General features: G+C 36.8%; 1 protein-coding gene across 1 annotated transcript in view; it reads right to left on the reverse strand.

The window, feature by feature from the left end:
* Positions 1-6,689: 6,689 nt before the first annotated feature.
* The window catches only part of cplx1 (complexin 1), a 47,577-nt gene continuing 40,598 nt past the window's right edge, over positions 6,690-13,668 (reverse strand). Inside the window, exon 4 of the mRNA XM_079630148.1 lies at positions 6,690-10,126. Within this exon, the coding sequence (XP_079486274.1) occupies positions 9,929-10,126 (198 nt within the window). The 3' untranslated portion in view covers positions 6,690-9,928. The remainder of the gene's footprint in view (positions 10,127-13,668) is intronic.

Raw genomic sequence — 13,668 nt, forward strand, 5'->3', positions numbered from 1 at the left:
GTGATTTACGATGCCTAACTGATGCCAAAAGCTGTGACCATGAGCTGCCAGTGTAGCTCCACTCGCCTCCATTACTGGTCAAGAGCCATGGCAACAGCCAGACTTCCATTCCATTATGCGATGGCTGGTCTTAATGGAAATATTTTATGTTGTGGAAACTAAATATCCATATATATAGTCCAGAGTGGAATCTATTTCCTGCTCTTATAGAGTTTTATCAGGTTAAACATCGATGTTGTTAAAATACGTTTTTCCAGTTTAATGTGCAGAGACAAGAATGAAGGCTGATTCCATTAAAAAATGTAAGCATATTCAAAACTAGCCTGACACAGAAAGATTGGCTCAACCAATGGCATGAGTTTACTGCAGGGAATATGTCTGATTGGCCTACGGCAGACGGGAGGCGTGTAGTCAATATTTTGTGCAATTACAGTTAGTGGCACAGAAAATACATCCTTCAAATCCTTGTGAACATGTTCTAGATTATAATGGATATAATATATTATAATAAAGAGTGCATTATTTCACAGCACTATAGTTGGGATGAACAAAGAGGCTCCAAAGATAGTTTCTTTTAAATTCTAAAAGAAATGAGTTTGAAGCAGTTTTTTTTCTATTGGCATTCTACTGTATATGAAAATAGCTCCTTTCAAACCGTGCAAATGAATTTGAGTAAAATCTCTCCCGGGATTAATAGTATCCTTTGATGATTCTCTGGGTTCTATGAAATAGCCAATTTCACTGCAGAGCATGCGTCTTCCTCGTGCAAATAATTGATGTCCTCTCTTGTCCTTGTCTTCGGGTTGGCCCTGCATTCTGTGATCTGTATATGTCTAACAGCACTTTAAATCTAATCAAGATAGTAATTAAGACAAGCTCTAGAGTGTGTTGGTCTCTGAAAGGATTTCTTTTTGCAAATTTGCTGTGATGACATCTCATTATTACTGTAAAAACATGTTTTTTTTTATGTGTAAATGTACCTCTTCAAGATTTAATGTTGTCGCCTTAATCAAGATTCATTCAAAAGCCTCATTCAACATATTGAGGAAACAATTTTTGCACAACTCCAAAAAAATATACTTACAATCCACTGCAAATTCCAGATTTACTCTAGTGGCAGTAAAACACCACCAATTTTGTATTCCCTTTTATACAAATTATGATTACAGGGGCACATTTTTGATTAATAAATAGTTATTTTTGTGCGGTTCCTTGCACATTATATTACGAGTATGCCCTCAAAACACTTTTACCGTAGACCATGATTTATAAACTAATACATTTTAAAGTTTGCATCACATAACCAGCTCCATATGTACACTACTTTACCCAGGTGTTGTTTAGCTTCTTTAAAATAAAAGTAGCTTGTATCTTGCCAAGGTACAAGTTATAGCACTAATAATGTCATGTGGTAAACAGGCCTCACTGATAAAGGCTTGGCTCCTAATAAGAATGCAAAATAAGTCTTTGCCATTGTGGAGTCATCAGCCCAACTTCTGAAACCCTGGGCAATTACCATATCAAAGGCATTCATTCATTTACCTTCTCTCATTTGCATAAATCCTGTCTAGACTCCTCATATTGAGTGCACCGAACATCTTAACTTTATTCTGAACCAATTAGGTCTTCCACAATAAGTAATTGGTATTCTGATGGACTATCCTGGTGGACTACACGTGGGTGGCTTCGTCGGCCATAGAGAGCTGAACTTAAGTGGCCCAGATGTTTCATCAATCAGTAAGATAATAAGATATCAAAGGGTCCCTCTGGGGTATTGGTGATGCTCCACCAACTCTTGAATTTGTCTTCTCTTTCTTCATGTATGGCTTGCTTTAATAAGCATTAAAATCAGATTTACTTAACGCCACTCTTCTCAGGGGCCACGGAAAAAGAAAGAAATTTTAGTTCAATGCATTAGGCTCCGTTATCAAATTTCTATAGGTGGTTGGCAGTTCAATTTTGCAGCCTAGCAGAGCTTAATCCAAAGAAATGCAGTGCGTGAAGTAAGAGAGCGGATTTGCTTGGGAAAAATGTGCTGTGATATTTAGCACCGCCATATTCAATGGCAGCAGAGCTTGTGTAAATATGTTTTCAATGCACACTGGGGCTGCACTATCTGCTGTCTGGATGCTTTAAACTGCATGTAGCACAGCTAAGCTCCTTCTGTATCTTAAGGTTATTTCGAGGCTGCAAACACACCAGAAAACACAGCATTATGTAAACCAAGGCACTCAAGTGTACAGTGTGCACCAAGATCTGCTGTGTGACAAAAAAATGTGACTTTTTACACCTGGCATTAAGATCATCTCAGGTGATCCGATCACAAGCAGCAAGGCGAGAGAGATCACTCTTTGCATTGATGGTAACATGCATCTTTTAATTCATCTCCTGTGACCACTTGTGATCGGATTTCAAGAAGAGGGTGTCTGCATACAGTCAGTGTGTTACTGCATGATAAGTATAGCATCCTAACTCAATTTTCTGTATGCAGCAACGGATCTGCAAAGGAGATTCTGACAGAGTTTGATGTTAGCATGTTGCTAAGCTGACTACACTATAATCTAATGAGCATAGCAATACATATCACACACAAATATTTAGTAAAGTTGTTCATTTTAATTGGTTTTATACAATTTTAGTGATACTTTTACAGAACATGAATTTTTTTTTTCAACTTGTTTACCATATTGGATCATTTCTATCACTTAACCCAGGGTTTCCCAAACAGGGGTTTGTTAGTTGATCAAAGCTAATAATTAATTAAATGAAATGTAAAATTTAAAGAAACAAATGGGGCTCTGCAAGCACACTGAGTTTAATGAGCATTTGGGAATGCAATGTAAATGAAATTTCAGCATTTCACCAATATTCCACTCAAATAAAAGATCAAGTTTTTGACATGTTGACATATCAAGGTTTGAATGTTTGAAAGTGAATAATTTTAGAAATAAACCTATGTATTGTTGTAAATATAAACCCGAGTGTTAACACCCTTGAAAGTAACTATTTCCATTAGTTTTTGTGTCTGGATGTCTCAGTAGTAGCAATATGATACATTTTCATATTTCATAATTTCATATGTCATATCGCAGTTCAAACCGCAACTGCAATATATGAAAAAATAATCACAATAATTTTTAGGCCAAGTCGCACAGCCCTAACAAATATTTTAAAACAATCAAAATGAAAAACTTTCTAAATAAAGATTAGATAGTGTTCATGTTTACTTGCATGTCATGGAACCATTAACTGATATCAGAGAACATGTGATTTTTTGATTGTGTAATTAAATTATTGAAATATTAATTTAAAATCTGAGGGGGTACTTACACACGCACGCACGCACGCACGCACGCACGCACACACACACACACACACACACACACACACACACTTAGAATGCATGCAATGCTGCCTTATAATTTGCCCTATTGGAACAGACTTTGTGTCAGTACAATGCCTATAATGCCTTCAAATACTGTCTTGGTAGGCAGCTCACTAGGCATTGGAACAGAGCTATTATTTCTCTATTGCCCATAAACCGTGCATCGCAGCGCCAGCTGAGGGTAACCGGCTTTATCTTATGCTGTTTACTGCTTAAATGTGTCTTGATGTGTTTTGCGCTGTTTTGTCGCATCAACTTGGAATCTTCTGGCATTTGTGTTTCCGACTGAGAGTGCTTTGTCCCTGCTCCTCTGTATCTGTAAAAGGGCTAAGGACACAGACTCACTAATTGAGGTCACAGGGTCTCTCCAGCCGTGCTTTTCTAATCTCCATAGGCTTCAATCTCGCTCTTTATAACATGCTGAAATGGAGAACTCCTCCAGGGGTAACCTTTGAAATGAAATAGCCCATAATTCTACTGTTATGTGTCAGTGCCTGTCATTAGGAGGTGGGGCCTGTATATATGTGTGTGTGTGTGTGTGTGTGTGTGTGTGTGTGTGTGTGTGGCCATCTTCTCACCTGTCCCTAAAAGCTGCAGGTCCCAGAAGAGCATCCTTCATTATCTTCAACCATTGCTCTTCCATCCCATATCACATGCTCTTTTTTTACCATTTGCGTGTCAATGGAGCTGTCAATCATGGTTTCCCCAGGCCATAAAAATGGCGATCATATTTCAGAGGATGAATCTCAATTCCGGGGCCAAAAACTCCATCTCTCAACGTGAAGCTGCTCCGATGGAGATTATACGATACAACTCTCCCCCCAATCTTTCCTCTTCAGCCTCATTTACACATCTAATCTCAGAATCTATGGAATGCAAATAGACATGTCCTGACTGACAGACTTGCAAATTTATTGGGAGACAGTCTGGATAGGTAATTTTTATATTCTTGGAGTGATATGTTCATAGGCAGATTTTAGAGAGTTCTTGGTAGTCATTCATCATGATTTGAATTAATTAGAATTTGTAGTTTATTTAGTCAGATAATTTATTGTCAATGCAAAAAATTCTCATATATTGTGATTCTTGGAGACATTCATACTAGTGCAAACAGCATGCAGTCAAAGTGCTTAGGAACTTTGTAGTGCGTTTCTGGTCTTGTATTACATTTTTGAACTCTCGATGACTTTTGAAAGTAGGTACAGCGTGTGATTTAGGGCTTCAGAAATGTGTACACAAAGTGATGGAAAGGGGCCTTTAGACTTTTACTTTGTCCGGTATGACAGGAACAATAAATTCTCAATACAAATGATAAAAGATGAAAATTGTGTTGAAAACTGCCTGAGGCATTAGAGGCCCCTGGCAGTGGCCCTACAGCCTAGTTCATATGCAAGCCTCCCGGCAGTCATTTTGTTTATATGTGTGTCCTCCTTAAGGGGATAGTTCGCTCAAAAAAATCTAATTCTATTATTACTTTCTCATTCCAAAAATGTATAATTTTTCATAAGAGATCCCCACACACATTCAAATCAAATTGGGTTTGGAACGACATAAGGGCGAGCAATTAATAAAATAAATGTCATTTTTGGGCGAACTAACCCTATAAGATAAGCTGAATTCAGGTTGTGGAGAAAGCCACCTCGAGAGATTACTTCAGAAACTTTTCTTATGTAAGAGGGGATAAGGGTCTCCTCACTAGCCGTATGTAGGACTCAATAGAGACCGTTTAATTGACATAAACTTTTCATGACCGCAGGACGCCAATTGAAGCCTGGCTCTCCTACCAGCAGAGTGCCGTTCTGAGACGAAGAAAGCAGCTGAGTATGAAAAGGCCACCCTTGAGCGTAAATGATAATAGAATTGATTTTTTTTCCTCCAGCAGTCTCATGTTTTTGTAGAGCAGGAAGTGGAGTGTGTGCATCGGGACAAAAGCACAGGCATGGTAGTAAATGGATATGCATGAATACTCTATACTACACAATTAGAGCTCTAGTCTCTTGATTTCCCCCTTGTGCAGTTTAAAGAGCAACATAGGAGTCATAAGTTGTCTGAAGCGGTTTACTTTCATTATAGGTGTTAGACCAATGGGAATTTTGGGGAACCAAAAACAACTTTCCCATGTAAGTGCTAATGTAGCATTTAGGTTCTATCATGCTATATTGAATCTCAAAATCACTTAGCTCTTGAACGGGAGAGGGGGTGCCATCTTAATATTCACGTCTAATATGTTTTCTAAACTGGCAATCAATGGCAAAAGACTTTAAATTATGTGACTTTTCATTGTGGAAAGCCTTCGAAATGAGACGCAGTTATTGTGCCAGTGACATCCTGTTCTCATCGAAGTCATCATCATGAATGTTTACTTTAGTCACCGTCACTATGGTTACCTGCATTCTTCACGTCTATAGGTGAGGATATAAAGTAAATCAAGAAAGTTGGCCATTTCCCACAATGGTAACGTTTTGAGCCAGCCAGCTTTTCATCAGACCACCCACTTTTTTCTTGATTTACTTTGTTTTTATGAGCACCTACGATGATGTGTTTTGTATTGATTAGGATAGAAAGTATAGCTAGACGTTGGCGCTGCTGTAAGCTGTACAAAGAGGATGATTTAGAGTCATTCTGTAAGTAAATAGGCATGTGATGACTAATAATTTACAGGTTATGTCAATGTTGACATAAATTATTTCATATTATCTGATTAATCCAAAGGTGCAAGTATCTTTTTGCACAATCCAGAATTCATAATAAAATCATAGTAAATCACTGTTATTTTTTCACCACAACTCTGATGTTCCAGAATACTAATGTATGTGTCATGAACATTATGGTTTGGGCAAACAACTTTTGTTTAAAGAGGACTATTACTTTAATTCCTTTGGCATCTCTAATGTGTGTTTTTTTTTTTTTTTTGGAAGTGAGATTTACCAGTTTTTGGAAAAGAGGATCTAATCATAATTTGAATTTTTTTTGTTGAAAATATGTAAATGTAGACAAACGTCGAAAGAATGTAAAACGGGAAATTTTCCAGTAAAACTTTCTAAAAACCCTTGAATCACTGCATAATATATTATGACTCGTTTTCAAAGAATGCATCTTGAAAATAAATGTATTTTGTCTTACAGTAAAGTCAAAATACAGCTATATTATAGATACAAGTCTTGCTATTTTGTAAAACTGTTGCTTTTGAACTAAATCTTGTTTCAAAGATTAGAATGTCTGTTTCTGTTTTCCTTCAACCTCAAATAACAGGAGATTTTGCTGCCCAGCCGAAAGCAGGAACACACAACCATAAAACAATTTATATGAAATCACTTTATTATCCGTGTGTGGTGATTCCATTTGGCAGGAATGTTACAGTCTAAAATCTGTCTATAACGGGCATGCAGTGAGGCCTACAGGTGGAGCGCTCGGAAAACACAGAGGACACACAGAAATATCATTTACAACCTCACCTACAGTGCACATCATATGCATGCATACAATTCATCAACAAAGAGAGAGGGAGGTGAATCTACAGTGACTTAAAAAAATACACCAAATAAGAAACAGAATTTTTCCAAAATACAACCACCAACTGTAGAGACAGGAACAGATTACAGACTGAAAATCACACCAAGATAATCAAGATTACCACATAGGACAATGCAGTAGAACAGTAGACACGTACATTCATATAACAACAATGGAATATTTCATAACGTCACTGTGTTAGGCAGTATCTTCATTAGCATCTTAGAGACACGGAATGACTTTGAGTAAATGCATGTCAAATGTTGATTTACATTTAGAGAACATCATGATGATTACGCAATTTTTTACTTATACATTATACTGAAGTAAACATACAAAAGATGGTCAGGGAATGGGTGAATGATTGTTTTTAAACTTTCAATTTAATCGTGTGATCATTTCTTTTGTTCTTTGTTTTAGGAATCTGTTTAAGACAATCACAAAACCTAAAGCCCAAAAAACTGACGTGGTAGTGACATATTACACCACTTTAGACAATAATGTAAAAGAACAACATTAAAATTAAGGGGGGGAAATAAGAGTTCAAATAATAACAGCAGACAATTTCACAAAACAGGAACACTCTTTGGTTTAATAAAACAGGTGATGATATAGGATGAGTGGTTTCGGGCAGTATTTATTTATCAGTGCAGCTGATGAAAATTCACCACGTCACACACCGATCACACTATAAGAGCGGCAGAATCGAGCGCAGTTGGTATTCATCTAGAAAAATCATGTTTGTGCTCCAAAAATGGCCTCTGTCGATTGTAAAGTACACTCTGGGTGGCAGAAATGTGAGATATTAAGTCATTTGCACAGAAGGTTGCACGTATTTCACGTACTATGCTAATGCTATGCTAATGTTTTGAGCTGAATCTCGTCTTTCTGAAAGTGGCACAGCTGACATCGTCACTTCTTGTGAGTAAAGGCCTTAAACACAAGTGGCAGTAAATCTGACAACATTCAGGATGATTGACCACTAGCATTAGTCTGTTCAGCTGTTTAAGGACGCACATTCATATAATAAACTTTAATATAAATTTAATTAACTCCTTGTTTCATGTGGTACATGGCAGGAAAGCTATGACATCGATGTGCCCGTGTGCTTTAAAACGACACTATTTTACTCTCAAAGCCACGGCTTAACGTATGCTTTAGAGACACTGAGAAAACGTTTCTCTTCATTCACAGGCCAGCATGGATTGGATGGAATGTCTGGAATATTCGGAATGTTCAAAACAACGGAATGGCAGCCTGATTCCTAGTTGTATTTTTCAGAATCTTGAATGTTGTTAAAATTGAAACACACACATCTGCGACTAACGGGTTTTCCTGAACGCGTTGTTATTTACAGTAATTGCAGACATAATCTAATGAGGATACAAGCACACGCTATCAAACCACGGCCAAGTAGCTTATCTTTTTATTTTCTTAGTAAAAAAGAGAGGATGGATAATACAATCTGACGTTGCGTCTTTCAAATCTGATGTTCTGAAATCAGTTCCGCTGTTTTCCCTCTTGCCAATGCAGTTACAACAACGAGAAATAGCGTCATACATAAACTAGCAACAAGCAGGCATAAAAACACGAGTCAGATCCGTTCGTAGCTCATAAAATAAGAGCCAGGCTTTGTTTAGAGACTCTAAAAAGTAGGAATCGCGCAACGTCCTTCTCCAGTTTCCTTTTAATAAGCTCGCTTGACTGATACTAGGAAGACGACACGGCATTTGCACACAAACATTCTCTAGCAAATAAGCTGAATACATAGCCATGAAGATTGTCTGTTATTGCTGATCTGGGATCAGAGTCCCTTAAACAACCAACGGACACAGGACATCTTCATTTAGAAACAAATATTGCACCATTGTCACTGTCTGTTTACGTAATGTGTGCTCACAACCATGTTGTGAGAGCTAACGTAAATAAATGTAGACACTAAAGAACTAGATTCTACTGTACAGCAGTGAAGATGAAGAGATTATACAATTATTTATATGTATAGCCCTATTGATCCAATTGTAGTTGTATGTGATCGATGTCACCCCACACAATCTTAAGTCAATTCAAGAAACACCTAGCGCTATGGTTTCTCTCGCTGTGGCTAGCTAACATATGCGATTCATTTTTAATCAATCAAATCCAGTTTACGAGAGTGTGATGTGAATGTGCGTGACAACGTAATGAGGGACGTATAGTTTGCTTTTCTCCAAACGAAGATCTACAGAGTTGTGAGCAATATGCCATTTAACACTGGCGTACAATGTCGGACAACAAAATGCTAAAATCATAGTTATTGCCTTAAATTTCAGTGTATTTCAGCTAAAAATGCTAAATGAAATTGGATATAGTGTACTGATAAAGAAAAAAAAAATGGTAGCATGCTTAGAAGAAACAGCAAAACAGCCAGATCATGTACGTTCTCTTCCATATACAGTTTTCAGTCATATCAATCGGATACAATGTGACAGTTCATGATGACAGGAACTGTATACTAGTTTTAAGTATGGATGTATATATATCTATAGGTAAACCACATGGATTCATTAATAATATCTATAACAGAGCAACAATCAAAAATATGATATGATTGGAGAAATCCCTCCAAGATAAATTATGGCTTGTACTCATAGTCATTGTATATTTTTTATATATATATCTATATATAGGTATATTGATATATATATCCTAAAGTCATATACAGTTATTTTTTCATTTGCTATTTACAAACAAAATTAATGAAGCATGAGGAATATTCTTGCTCTAAGGTCTGGACTCAGGGGGCATTCAATTTGTCTTTAAGCAGAGCGTATGCAATGTAACATTTCTAGTGCACACATTGTATTTTTCCTCATTCTTTTAATAAAAATAAAAAAGTCACTTGTATCGCAGCTAAAGACAGATGTTATGGCACACGATTTGAGTCCAGAGATCTTAGAACAAATGCGAGAGAGAGGGGAGGGGGGAAGAGGAGGTGGCTTTCATGACATTAATGATTCCCGTTTTATCACGACTTGTCGTGGAATGCTGTTACTTTTTATTGAACATATCTTGAAGCGGCCCCGGGAGGAACTTCATGACGGTGTCCACGATGCTTTCCTCCTCCTCTTCTTCATTCCCGCAGCCGGCGGGGATTGCTTTCTTGGGACGGGTCAGACTGCCCTCTGACGCCTGCTCCATGGCTGCCTGGGCTTCTGCCTCCTTCTCTTCCTTCTTCTTTATACCATACTGAAAAATACACAGCAGCATGTTAGGCCTTTCCACTAGAATGTCACCTCTTGCTGTTAACTCGTTTTTTAAAACTCGTTTTTGGCAGTTTTTCTGCTGTATCATTTTTAAGAAATTTTAAAGAGCTGTTTGAGCTTGAAAAAGGTCTGCAAAGTTACAAAGCACAAAGTCATCTCCAAAAGGAATGTATTCTCTATATCAGTACACACTGTTTCAGAACTCCCTGAAACGCCTTGTAGTCTTGAGTTTTCTTCCGGGAATAAACACATCAGAATATTCCTCAATTAAATAATTCCCGCCCAAGGCATACACAAAAAAATGGGTCAGGCCTGATATGTATACATTGAATTCAATATAAGTTACTTTGGATAAAAGAGTCTGCTGAAAAGCATAAATTAATCTATTTATGCATGTACTAGACACTCAAAACTGTGTTCTGAAAGTATATGGACACTTTGGGTTACAGGAAAGGAAAGAATAGGATAGGATAGGATAGGATAGGATAGGATAGGATAGGATAGGATAGGATAGGATAGGATAGGATAGGATAGGAAATAAAATGAAAGGAAATGAAATTATAGGAAAGGAAAGGAAAGGAAAGGAATGGAATGGAATGGAATGGGATGGAATGGATAGGATAGGATAGGATAGGATAGGATAGGATAGGATAGGATAGGAAAGGAAAGGAAATGATAGGATAGGATAGGATAGGATAGGATAGGATAGGATCGGATCGGATAGGATAGGATAGGATAGGATCGGAAAGGAAATTATAGGAAAGGAAAGGAATGGAATGGAATGGAATGGAATGGAATGGAATAGAATAGAATAGAATGGAAAGGATAGAATAGTTAAGGAAATGAAATGAAATGAAATGAAATGAAATGAAATGAAATGAAAATGAAAGGAATGGAATGGAATGGAATAGAATATAAAAGGAAAGGAAAGGAAATGATAGGAAATGATAGGAAAGGAAAAGAAAGGAAATGATAGGATAGGAAAGGAAATGAAAGGAAATGAAAGGAAAGGTAAGGAATATAATGGAATGGAATGGAATGGAATGGAATGGAATGGAAAGTAAAAGGAAATGAAAGGATAGGATAAAATAGGAAAGAAAATTAAAGGATAGGATAGGATAGGATAGGATAGGATAGGATAGGATAGGATAGGATAGGATAGGATAGGATAAAATAGGAAAGGAAAGGAAAGGAAATTAAAGGATAGGATAGGATAGGATATGATATGATAGGATAGGATAGGATAAAATAGGAAAGAAAAGGAAAGGAAAGGAAAGAAAAGAAAAGAAAAGAAAAGAAAAGGAAAGGAAAGGAAAGGAAAGGAAAGGAAAGGAAAGGAAAGGAAAGGAAAGGAAATTTCCTAGATGAATCACATGCAGGACTATTTCCGGTTGATTAGCATACAAATGTTTGAGCATTGGAGAATTCTGGCTAGACTCAGTTCTAGATTGTCTCATGACATGAATGTTAGAAACATTTAAATTGGGATGGTGTATGTCCATAAAACCTTGGCAGACTGCCATTTGGCAAGTCAGTGTAATTATTTGGGCTTGGCAGTTAGCTTAGTGATTCACAGAAGCTTCATTTAGATCAGAGACACTTTCTCATTTACAAATAAATGCCCTGATTTTAAATGGTGTGCCGAATATTGGCAAGGAAATCCACTTCATTAGAGAAGTACTTAGATGACAAATGGTCCATTTCGTCTTTGTTTCACCCCCAAAGGGTCTGAGGCTCGTTAATTCTTGCCCATTCAACTGTTTTACCCTTTTGGCTACACTAGAAAGACCACAAAGAGATGAAGGAATATTCCACTTTTATTGTGCTCTCGCTGTTATGTGCTCATGATGTAAGTCTGTTCAAATTAATCAAATTTTTTTAGAAGTCTCTTTTGCTCACCTAGGCTGCATTTATTTAATAAAAATAAAATAAAATAAAAGAATTGTGAAATATTATCGAAATTTACAAGAACTGTTTTCCATTTTAAAATGTAATTTATTCCTGTGATTTTCATCATCATTATGCCAGTCTTCAGTGTCTGATTCCCTTCATTTCTGGTAACGATCATCATGTTTTTTCGGGATTCTTTGATGAATAGAACGTTCAAAATAACAGAATTGATTTAAAATAAAAGTATTTTGTAACATTATAAAGTCTTTACTGTCACTTTTAATCAATTTAATGTTTCCTTGCTGATTTAAGGCAATACCCCCCTTACGAGTCTTAGCTGCTCTGAGACATATATAATTGTGACATTTTGCCAATAAATGGATTAAACAATGATTTCTTCCTCTGACTACTGAGGTCACAAAGCTTGTGCAATCAGCAGCTGACCTTATAAACATTGATTTTCTACTTTTATTTAAACTATCTATAATTAGGAATAATATGGATTCCATCCCTTAGACATGAAATCGTATTAATGCAGCTTAATCTGAGAAATACTTAAATGGTTACTTGAAGCCAGGGAGTGCATGGCAAACCCTGCAGTTCAGCCATCGTGGACAAGACATAAGGACTTCCATCAGTATTGCAGTCACATTTTGTACAGAATATGGAGATCCTGCTTTAATCCTTGTGGTAAATTAGACCCATGTGGCGATGGCTTATAGCTGAAAAAAAAAGACAGGCTTTCTTTGGCCTCCCATCCTCTCTTAACATGGCTTTGCATAAAAATATATGTTTTACTCAAACTCAGTTTGCTCACAAAAGGAAATGATTCTCCATTTTGCGCAACCATGTTCAATCTCTGAGACTCAGGAGCCCAAGGTAAATTATCATGACAAATTCGTAAATGCCAAGTCTGTTAAGCAGATCAATTATTTTTAGCTCTGACTTTAGTACATCGGATGGAGCAAATGTTCTTGATGTCATTTGTACATTTCGGCCTGTAAATGCATATTGAAGAAGAACATTTTTAAGGAATCTTCCAATTCAACTGTTGTGGTTTGCAGAATGTATGATGAAGTAAACTGGTCATATAATGTGGTATTTTTAAAGTCATTCTAAAAGACTGTTTAATATAATAATATAATATAAGTAGCGCATATACATTAAATTATCATAAATGAGTTTCGTGGCAGTTCTACAGTATATGAATGTAGATGAACTAATACTCTGCATTGCATAACGTAATAATATTTGTAATAATGTAATGAAGCTGTGAAATATCAGTCTTTTATTAGAACAACATTTTCATTTGAATAATCCCTGGGTCTTCCCTTCCATGACACCTTTTTCTTTTCTTGTATTATTGCACAAGCAGCCATATGGCAGTATGAGCGCAGGGACTCAAGCATAGTCAATCTCCACAGTAATGGAATGCTTGCCAGAGCTAGACTGTTATTTTTCCAGTCCCTCTGGTTCACAGCGTGCGCCCTCAGGGCCCGTCCATTCTCATACACAACGTACCACTCAACTACAGTCAGCCTCCCCAAGAGTGAAACAAAGAAAGAAAAAATAAATAAATAAATACCTTTTGCTTTATGTATTTATGTGGTCTGTATAATTCACCATTCACTGTGC

Source organism: Phoxinus phoxinus, assembly GCF_949152265.1.
Source record: "Phoxinus phoxinus genome assembly, chromosome: 12".
Lineage (NCBI taxonomy): Eukaryota > Metazoa > Chordata > Actinopteri > Cypriniformes > Leuciscidae > Phoxinus > Phoxinus phoxinus.